The sequence below is a fragment of the Tinamus guttatus genome, unplaced genomic scaffold, assembly GCF_059628265.1.
Source record: "Tinamus guttatus ecotype Peru unplaced genomic scaffold, ASM5962826v1 Tinamus_guttatus_pri_ptg000188l, whole genome shotgun sequence".
Lineage (NCBI taxonomy): Eukaryota > Metazoa > Chordata > Aves > Tinamiformes > Tinamidae > Tinamus > Tinamus guttatus.
Window position 1 is genome coordinate 1,863,342 of NW_028288722.1, and position 10,776 is coordinate 1,874,117.

Here is a 10,776-nt window from a genome sequence, read left to right on the forward strand (position 1 = left end):
AGCCGGAGCCAAACCGCCTGCTTCCCGCGGACCGGGAACGCGGGCATGGAAGCTCCTTCCCACATCTCGGAGTAGCCGACTGATAGAATGAACTCAAACCAAGAGCCCTTATTCCGAGGTGTTTCTGGCTTTCAGTCTGAGCTCACTGCTGCTTTGTGCGGCCTGCCGGGAGCGCCGCGCGCCCCAGAGCCTGCCCGTGCCCTGCCCTTGCAGCAGGTTGTTGAAGCAGTATCACCTCGTGGGCTGCTCCGCGCCCCAGCCCTCCCAGCCGTAACGGTGTGACTGGTTAAAGCAAAGCAGGATGATAATAGTGGTTTGGGGTTGTTTTATTTTGAAAGATGGAAAATAACAAATCTTTAACGTGGTCTTTCCTTGCTACAGTGGCCAACTTAAAAAGGATGAAAAAAAAGATCCCGAGAAAGGTTTAATAGTGGGAAATAAACGGTTTTCCAGCCGAGCGGTGCCGCCGGCCGCCAGGAGGGCGGTTGGCGGTGCCGGGCGCAGCCGGGCCGAGCGCGCGGCTGCCGCCGGTGTCTGCGCGGGCGGCGGTGCCCGGCCTGCCCCTCACCTGCCCTCCCCTCCGCAGCTCCGCTACTCGGCACAGAGCCTGTTCGACCACATGAAGAAAGTCCAGAGCGACCCCGGCGCTGTCGAGAGCTTCTGCGAGACCTTGCTCAGGGTCTTCGAGGACAACCTGCACAACGACCGGTAGGGGTTTGTTCTGCTTCTTTCTTTAACGGAGTGACTATTCGAAGTCAGATATAGGGGCCAGGTCTTTCCCAACCTACCAAGCCAAAGGATGCCTGAACCACCCACCCTGGCTTTAGTACAGTTTGCTTGCTGCTCTTGAATAATAAAGGAATGATGGTAGAGTATTTTCTACTTACTGTAGCTTAACATTTGTCACAGTGTGGTGAGAATCAGTATTTTATGTAATGCAATAGTGGGGATTATGTATTGCAATATACTTTGTAGTCTAGTCCCATCTGCATTTCATTTAAGCAATGCTTCTTCCAGTGTGCTTGAAACCTAGTTCTGATGTGAATGTTCTTCTCTAAAGGTGACTCAGTTTGAATGGTGAGGTATGGCCTCACTTACCAAACATATGTAAAATAGAACATATTTCTCAGGGGGGAAAAAAAAACAACCACAACAATAACAAAAACACCTGTTAACAGAATTTCAATTTTGTTTTATTAAATTTTTGACTCAGCCTTTGAAATAGAAAACGTGACTTCGGCCATTCCAGCTGCCGCGTTGTGTGTTGGTTCATTGGGTAAATATTGCAGTGAAGTTTTGCAACTTCTCATGCGTTTAGTGGAATATGTTGCTCAGATACTAGAAAATAATTTTGCAGATACTAGAAAATGCATTCATAGTTTCTACCACTTTTAACTGTGTTTTCAGGATGCTGCAAGCTCAAGCCAGGCATGCTGTTAGTTAGGGGTTTTTTTGCTCGTTTGTTTTCTCTTTTTGGCTGTAATGCTGTGTCCCTCTCTCACCCAGCCAGGCTGATTTAGCCAACACAAAAGTTACTGAGCAACTCTCCCCTGAGTAAACTAGTGCTCTGATTTAAATATATGTAGGTAGATAGGAAGTTTCTTTCATTGTGTCTAATTAAAACTGTGTACCTGCATGCCAAGAAGTTTATTTACATTAAGTTGTTTGCTTTCATCAGGGTGTCTGTACCTCTCCTGACGATGCTGGACCAAATGCTGGCCAATGGCTGTTTTGAAATCTTAACCACGCAGGACAAGTAAGTTGCCATGAGGTTTTTTTGTTTGTTTTCCAGTATGCAACAGGCCTCTCAAATCTTACATGCGTGCTTCTGAATGTTGCTATAGATGTGGGTGCAGGAGCCTCTATGGTAAGGATGTGTGTACGTGATACACAGTTTTGTTTTAATTTTCCTGAAGTTGCATCAGTTCGGTGGCACAGCCAAGATAAACTCTGGACCAAGAGCCTTGAAAATGTCTTGACAAAGTTCTTGGCCTCTGATCTCGGTGTAGACGTTGGTTATTGGTTCATTGCTTAATGACCAGTAAAGTAATTAAATTCAACTCACATATTTCACTTAGTGGGTTTGGGCCAGGTTCAGATCCATTTGGCTGTTGGCTCCTCCTAGCTTCCCAAATGCCAGGGAACAGGCTTTTCTGGGGGATGCTGTTCGTGTGCTGTGAGCCTTTTCAGTGGTAGTGTTCTGCTGCAATGCTGCAAAACACTGTGCCTAGGAGCTATCGCTTCCCAAATCCTCTTGCTTTTGCTAATGTGAATTATCTCCAGAGAAGTTAATTAAGGTTGTAATAAGAACAGCAAAGACACGTCCCAGCTTTTCCAAGTTTCGTATTCTGGAAAGTGTTTAGTTCAGGAAGGGATAAGCATGAATAAAGCATTCCAGGATGAAATAAGTGTTTTTTTGCCGATGTTTCGGGCGAGAATGCTTTTAATTTAATTAAGATGAAAATGTGTTCCACAAAGTCCTGCAAGCAGCATCTGGGCACGTGTGTAGACACTTGCAGATCTGTACAGCGAGTGTTCCCCCAGCACAGAGAGTTGGTGTGAAATCTGCTCATAATAGAATTGCTCACAGCAGATGAACTTGAAAAAAATGTATCAGTCTAAAAGTTTTAATCGATTCTAGTCTTATTGTCGAGTGTGTGTTTAGATAACCCGTCTTAAGTCAGCCTCGGTGGCCCCTTTTTGCATGGGAATTTGAAATCAGTTACTAAATGTTCATTTGACAGAGCCAGTAAGACTTTTTTGGCTCAGTATCATCGCAGCTCCAGCCATCACCACGGGGGAATTTGAGAAATGATGGGGGTTTGGACTAGATGATCTCTAGAGGTCCCTTCCCACCTCTGCCATTCCGTAAGCGCCCGCTGGAGTCTGTGTCCCCCATCACAGGTGGCTGGGCAGGAGGCTGCGTCACTGCAAGCCCATTCGCTCTGCAAGGGACACTCCAGCTTGGTCCAGGGGTGCCACCGTAGAGTTTATCCAGAAAACCTAACATGAAACTGGAAGGGAGGAAAAACAGCCTTATTCTGTGAAGGTCCCGAGAATAGTGCAGTAGTAAATGTGTGACTTAGAGCCTCTTCTCCTGAGGGGTCACTGACGCTCGCTTCAAAGCCCTGTGGCTTAAGGATGCAGAAGCGGCGTGTGGAGCGTCCCGGGAGCTGCAGGCCGTGCACGAGTGGGAGCTGGGAGCAGCTTTCCTGCTGCTTCATTGCTGCTCTCCACTGCGTGGCCTGGAGCAAACAAGAAGCTTTTCCAGGAAGCTGCACATGGAACACTTGTACTCTGTGGGGTATCGGGCTGCCGTGTCTTTTTTCTTCTCTTTTTTCTCCATTTTGGGTGGGGGAGTCTTGGCAAGGGAATTTAGGTGGTAGCAGGTTCAGCACCGGGATTGCGCCTGTACCCAGTGCTTGATAGTTAGCTGCTACGTTATATTTAATGTATATATTTAGTAATTATTTGCAAATTAATTTTTGAAATTTAAAATGGGCATTGTGCACTCTCCTGGACTTCTTTTTCTAAAGAGACATTAGCTCTCCAGAGCAGGTAATACCCTGAAGTGATTAATTTGACCAGGATAAGCAGCTCTCGACTGAATCAGCCTGGCACTGCTGGAGCCCAAGGTGCCTGTTGATGCCCGTTGCCACAGGGTGTCACTCCTGCCCCGTGGAGGTGTCCCTTGGGGTGCATTGTCCTGCTTCTTCTGCCCCGGAGCGCCCAGAGCCACATTTAGCAGAGCTTCGTGCAGCGAGGGCTCGTGGCGAGGGGACCCTGGTTTGCTTCCCCGCCACGGCCTCCCCTGCGGGGCCGTGCACTGCCCTGCGCTGGAGCCCGCAGGCCGTGGATCCGCGGCGCTTTCCCCGAGGTGGGTGCGTGAAGGGAATCGCCTCTGCGGGACGGCCGGGCTGCTGCAGCCACACGTAGGTTTAGCCGTAGCCACTGCGACGGGGCCATGGACTAATGCCGGAAAGGAGAGCGGGGCCGTAATGCCGCACATACGGGTCCCTGCAGCAAGTGTATTCCAGGTGCTGCCGTTCCCCTCAGCCTCTCTGCTGCGCAGCCAGGGCGAGAGGGCCCCGACGCTGCGGTGTCGCCGCGCTGCGAGCCGGGCACGGCTGCATCGCGGGTGTCTGGATGAGCTGTCCATAAACCGGCTCTGTGCACCCGGGGCCGGGAGGAGGGGACGTGTCACCCGCCTATGGAAAACCTTCGGCACGCGTGGACCTGCTCGTGGTTTTCCTCCCGGAGCTGGCCCGTGGGCGTAGGGTTTTCCGCAAAGGAGCGCATGGAGCGGCGGGGACGCGGACTTGGCTCCCGCACTGTCTTGTCAAGGTGTTTCAAATCAGCCCCTGTTGGAGTCTTCAGTCCTGAAAGCCTCGCTCAGCTCTGCAGAGTTTCCAATAGAGCCTCGACAGCAACTGTGAAAAACTTCATGAAACGTCTTGTCATGGCTAGGAACATCTCAAGTTCTTGTTTTAAAGGCTTTGTTTTTAAACAGATGACACTGCACAACTTGTGTTTTTATTATTATTTATTTTTTATTTGAATGCTTTATTGTCACAGCTTTGAAACGTGGTAGCAGAGAATAAATCTTAGGGCTTTTGTGTTCTGCTTTACCTAGATTTCCCAAATATGCAGTCTAGAAGTTGATTGGGTTTGCTGAACAAACAAGAAATAGTTTCGTTTGCATCTATGACACTTCAGATGGTTGGCTTGGTGTGTGTTGAGTAAAAGATTAAATAATTAGTCCTGAAATAAAAGTAGTATTTCCTCTTTAGTGTTCTCCTTAATAGCCCCTTGGACTATATTAACGATACTTGTGTTTGCATGAGTGTCTGGGAAAGAGTCGTGAGAATCCCGTTTCGCAGACCAAGATGGGGAAGGAACTTGCTAAATCCATGTAGCGATGGCTTCAGGATTCAGCCCCTCACCAGAGCTGCGACCCGTGTTTAGTCACGGTGTCTGCGATCACGGAGACAGTCGGGGCTGTAAACAGTAGCATCTTCATTTACTGAAGGCATGGTGGAACTTACATGATTTGTGTTCGGTTGGAGAACGTTGTCTTTCCAGGTGCAGTGTAGCTCGTCCCACCCCCTCTGGTTGTACTAGCACAACCACCCAGCTGACTGTCCCACCCCCTCCGCTTGTACTAGCACAGCCACACAGCTGACTCTGTGCTGGCAGCCTGTGGCACTGTCCTCGGTGCGCGGGTGCCACAGCTGTTGGTGACAGTGTCTGCCCGCTCCGAACGCAGCCAGCGCCACCCTGGGTCCTTTGCAAAGGCAAAGCAGGGTGTGCTGAGGCAGGAGAAGGACAGATACCCCTTGTTTCGTTGTGAACTGTGTTTGAAAGTGTGCTCACATCCAATTTCTCATACCTTTTCTTTCTCTTTTTCAGCCATCCATTTCCACTGAAGTTATTTGCTCTGTGTAAAGAAGAAATCAAAAAATCCAAAGACATACGGAAACTTCGCTCCAGCATCGGAGTGTGAGTTGATGAAATAATGTCATTTTGTGGCTGCTTGTAAGGAGTGAAGCAAACTTAACATTAGTACAGCCCAGATAAAACACCAAGGGCCTTTGGGTACAAAAAAAGAAGTGAAAAATACATAAAAATACATGTGACATAAGGTTGTGTGAGTTTTAGGCCTTCCTTTTGGGTGGTGGGGGTGAAATTGTGTGAAGGCTTCATAAAGTTTGCAGCTTCTACCATGTTGTGGGCATTCACAGCAAGGTACAGAGTGTTTGGCTTTTGCAGAGCTTGACTTGAGTGAGATCCCCAAAGGATACATAGATGTGATCAGCTCTTGTATGTGTAGCAGAAAGAGGTAAAAAGTGCTGGCAAAATTACAGTGTGGCTCTAGGGAAAAATTCTCGGTTCAGAAAGCAAAGCAGTCAAAACAGAAAAGTAGGGAAATGCAATATTGGATGGGAATGAGAGACAAAAATCTGAATGAAGGTTCACAGACTCTTCTAAAGCTACCTGGCAAAATTAGTTGGGTAGAAGCATGGTATGTGAAATAAATTTCTTTTCTTTATTGGCAGTAGATTGAGTTTGAGGAAGTCTAAAATGAAAAATATCCCCCATTTCTGATCTGCCCGTCAGTCTCAGCTGCATCACACGAAAGCCCACAGCACGCCCGGGTCTGCGGGGCAGCTCCTTTCAAGTGTGATTTTTAGCTCGGAGCCTTTGGTGCTGCCCCTCAGGAGTTTTCCCACCCTGTGGGTGTCTGGCACAGACGGTGGCATCTCGGTGCACTGCAGCAGCCCTTAGGGCTTTTGCTGGCGGGTGTCCGTGTTTGCTTTCCCACAGCACTCGCTGTGGAGACGCCGCGGGGCCGCCCCGTGCTGCCGCACGGCTTCGTTCTGCTCTGCAGAAGGCACTTGAGCAATGTTGACCAACAGGCACTTAGACCTGTATCTTCTTGTTTCTCCCTAGGTTTTGTGGCCTGATTCAGTTTCAAGGAGACATGAGAGAGAAAGTTTTATTTCAGTTGTTTATCCTTCTTTGCCATCCCTTTCCTTTAGTAAGTATTGGGTATATTTATATACATATACTGCCGAGCAGACTTGCTGGATTACCAAAATGCAATATATAAAATATTCTTTAAAAAAATATATTAAAACAGCATTCTTTTTACCAGAAAACATTGTATATAAATTATTAGTAGTATTTTAATCTCAAGGGTTGGTTATTTGACATTTCCTGCTTGCCAGGCTGCCACCTGAAACCGGTTGCTGCATCCTGACAGAATAGCTGGCTGTTCCACATATTGTTTTTACACCTTCTGTCCATACAGTTTTTAATTAGAGTTTATTTAGGTAAACAGTTTGCTGCTTTTATGGAAGACCGTGAGGATCTTTGCACCACTTAGGGCTTGAAGACCTTTATCATAAGAGAAGTTACTGCCTGACAGTAGCAACACACAAGTAGTTCTGGTTCATGAGAAATGTAATCAGATGTCTGTCTGGCCAGTACATATCCACACTGTTTCATCTAACATTGCTTTTGAGCTCAGGTGAAAATCCTGTGCTACACAGCAAGGTTCAATGATTAACAACACTTAACAATTTTTGGTCCAAATATTTTCATGTTGTGTTTACTTACTGCACTAAGGACATTTTGCAGGAGATGCCAAGGACAGGACAGTTTTAAATCTGCAGTGTTTATTCCAATTTTATGCTCTGTTGGTGTTTTACGTGATAAATAGATACTGTTTTTTACAGCTGAGTCAAACTGAAATATCATTGGAACTCCAGAAATAGGCTGTCTCTATCTTATTTCCTGAAAAAATGAAATCAAAATTTGCTTGTGTTGTAATTTTGCTGTCTTTTCTTTAGTGTCTTTTTATGTGTAAGAAATGAGCCGAGGCAGCTGTCTCTGTAGATACAGCAGCATCACTACTAAACAGTGCTCTGGGGAAGATACTTCTGGACACTTCTGGACAACTTCTGGTCCACAAAACTAATTTTGCTTTTGCATCACTGTCTGCCTCCCAACAGTTAACGTTTTGCTGATGCTTCTGTTCTCCCGAGCCGGCCTAACTAGCTCTACAGCAACCAAAGTTAGAGCCAGACGCTGCCCCAGCGAGGCACTGCAGGATGCTGAATGCTCCTGTTGGGCTGTTCTCAGACATTTTAATAAATCATTCCTTGTGAGGGACAGATGTGAAAAACAAAAGCTTTGGAAAATGTGCTTTTCTCAGCCTCATCCCCTTCTTCCTCAGTCTGGAGGCAAGTACCAATGTGAATGGAAGTGCCCATTCGTAGGACCACGCAGGTGACACATTCACCCATATGAATCCATAATTGACTCTTTTTTAAATTATTATCTATAAGCCATGATAAGCTAAGATTCATCCATACGCTCTTTTTACGAGATTGTCTGTAAGGCCAGGTCAGCAGCGCTCTCCGCACACAGAGTGGGTTGGAGAAGCAAATGGCTAATGCTATAATACTCCTCAGCACTTGGGTAACAGTAACTCACTTACATACTTCAATGTTTCTGCCTCCTGAGTAACAGCACAAACTTTGCTGTAAGGTCAGAAAAGCAGTTGCAAGGTAGCAGTGATTGATGACTACTCTCTAACGAGAAAAAAAAAGCTTTGACAAATGCTGGTTCACATTCAAAGATGGTTTCAGTTTGCAAGCAGGTAACTTAGTAGGGTTTCATCTAGTCTGCTGGAACATACTGAGCAAGAACAGTCAAATAGTGATGCTTATTCTTCACTGGGGCTCTAAATGTGCTGGTGCTGTCACTGAAATTGTGACTTGGCCTGAGAGGACGTTAGAAGAGAGTAGGATTATTTCAGAGTAAACAAACTGATAGAACTGCTGAAGGATATCTGCAGCCATTGCAGCCAAAAGCTGGTTCCCACTGAAATGAAAAGATCAAAGTGCTGTGAGGCACTTTCAAAGTATCCTGGTAGAACACAGTATTTTCAGCCGCAATCATCACAAGTTGCATCTAAAGCAGTAATAAATGCTCTCATGTTTCTGTTGCCCTCCTTAGCTGAAATTCTGCAGAAGGTTAGTGCAAACAGCTCTCGTGGCAGCAGGAATTGCGCCGAGGCGCTGCAGCGGTTTGCGCAGGGGCAGAGCCTGCAGGGAGGGTCTGCAGGAGCGCGGAGCGGCGCCGGCGCCTCCCCGTGCAGGGCTGCAGCAAAACCTCCTCTGCCCCTTTCTCTGCAGGTAAGGAAAACAACTGCCAGTCAGATTTATGAAATGCTGATAACCTACAGCGACGTGGTTGATCCTGCCCTTATGGATGAGGTTCTGACCATACTCAGCGACACCAACTGGTGAGTGTGCTTGTCCACGAGTAATAAGAGTTCAAAGAATTCTTATACCACTGATGTTAAGAAGAAGGTCCATACCTTGGAGAAAGGGTGGCAGGGAGCTTGTAGGGAATGATGCCCTAGTTTTAGTTAGTTACTGCTTCTAGGCCAAAAAGCCATTCCTGAAAAGAACCCTTCTGTTCTCAAGAACTGTGTGTTTTATTGTCCCACCAAAAGTGGTGTGAGCTTACAAAAACACCGCTGGATAAAGTGAATACCCGTATTTTTCTAACAACATAAAAAGGGAGGAGATCTTGGAAGTTCTCCATGAAACACAGAGGGACTGGGCTGTGCAAACAGACAAACTTCAACTGCACAGACAGTTTCTTGGCATTTGTGAGCCCTGGCAAGATTTTGGAAGAAGGCAGGATCTCTGCAAGTTGGAAAACAACAGAATTAGCAGAACAGCTCATATTTCCTATGTAAAGTAATGGCTCAAAAATGCTACAATCTTTGTATTCAGACAAATATTATGAGTTAGAATAGTTCTGTCATTTCCTGAACCTATGACTGTATCAATTAAAAAAAACACTTTTATCTTCTTCTTTTTTTTTTTTTTTACTTACTGCAATCTCTACTTTTAGCTTCTTCTAAGGGCAGAAAAGGGTCCCCCTGTTCACGACCGTCACCGTGTTAGTGCAGTTGGATGCGTTTCTGCTGCGCGTCGCTGTTTCCACGGCCCCAAGCATCGCTCGGGCGCCGGCTGCAGCCCAGCCTGGGGTCCCTGCAGCGCCGCAGTGGGGCCGTGGGGCAGCGGGCTCCTTCTGGCAGCATCTCCGAGGCCACTAGCACTCAGGATGGGGATCGTTTTTATTTATTTATTTATCTTAGAGCAGATTTTTTACATCAAAGAAAGTAATTGAACAGAACCATAAAGTGACTAGAGAAGGGACAACAATTTACCACATTTTTGGCAGGGGATTTTGTTTTTTTCCAAGGATTTTAGCATTGTGCTCTATAATTACCTGGAAATGTTTATAAAAGTCTGCATGCCTGAGATATTTGAAGCAATAAGAGGTTTAGGATACTAATTAGTTTATGAGTTTGGCTGCTGTTTTAAGCTTTCTTCCTCATTACATAAGGATGTACTGGGTCACGGTTCCACCAGCCCAACACCCAGATGCAGCCAGATTTCTTCAGCAGGAGTTTAAAGATAGACAGATACGGAAAAACATATTAGTGCTATTTAATCATTATCTCAAATGGCTTTTTGTTGTTCCTTGAAATTTCAGACAACATGTGTACCTTCATGATGGTGCTGTACATATTTTTGGCCTGTCCACTCACATTATTTAAATCTTAGTGAATTTCTAGTGTATTTCTGGGCATAAGCTTAAATCATTTCCTTTTCCCAAAAGTCAAGTTACTTTGTCATTGTGCAGGGTGGCTATTCCTGTTTTTCTTAATCTTTCAGGACAAAAATTACACTCATCTCAGATTTGAAGCATGAGTATTTAAAAACTCTTCTGCTCAACTTCAGATTGAGGTTTAAGATTGTGTTTAGTGTTTGCTCATTAAATGTGAGCTAATAGCAAGTTTGCGGAGAAGTTAGAAGTTGCTCTACTCCCTAAAAATGGATTTTTTTTTCCTGAATTCCACCCAAAGCATTCAGAAATAAACTACAGAGGGATAACCAAAGAACCCAGAGTCGCATTAGCTTCCCACAGTCACCAATAAAAGGATGCTGGCAATACACCATACTAAGAGTGGCAAACACCAAATTCTGCAGCAGCAGCAGTCCTGCTCATACCGCAGTTCCCTGAACACGGCTGTTCTCAGTTTTAAGCTGCAGACGGCTGCCCATTGCATTCCCCCCTAGTCCAGGGGTTGCTCCGAGTTGCCAGTTGCAGAACGTCTGTTGCTCCAAGATTAAAGCTGAGGGGCAGTTTACTTAAAGCCTAATTGTTTTATCTGGGGAGACTTCAGCC

At 46.0% G+C, this 10,776-nt stretch overlaps 1 protein-coding gene across 1 annotated transcript in view; it reads left to right on the plus strand.

Annotated features, from left to right (window-relative positions):
• The window catches only part of TBCD (tubulin folding cofactor D), a 111,324-nt gene extending 105,841 nt beyond the window's left edge, over positions 1 to 5,483 (plus strand). Inside the window, exons 33-34 of the mRNA XM_088523440.1 lie at positions 1,679 to 1,756; positions 5,410 to 5,483. Of these exons, the coding sequence (XP_088379566.1) occupies positions 1,679 to 1,735 (57 nt within the window). The 3' untranslated portion in view covers positions 1,736 to 1,756; positions 5,410 to 5,483. The remainder of the gene's footprint in view (positions 1 to 1,678; positions 1,757 to 5,409) is intronic.
• Positions 5,484 to 10,776: the final 5,293 nt, after the last annotated feature.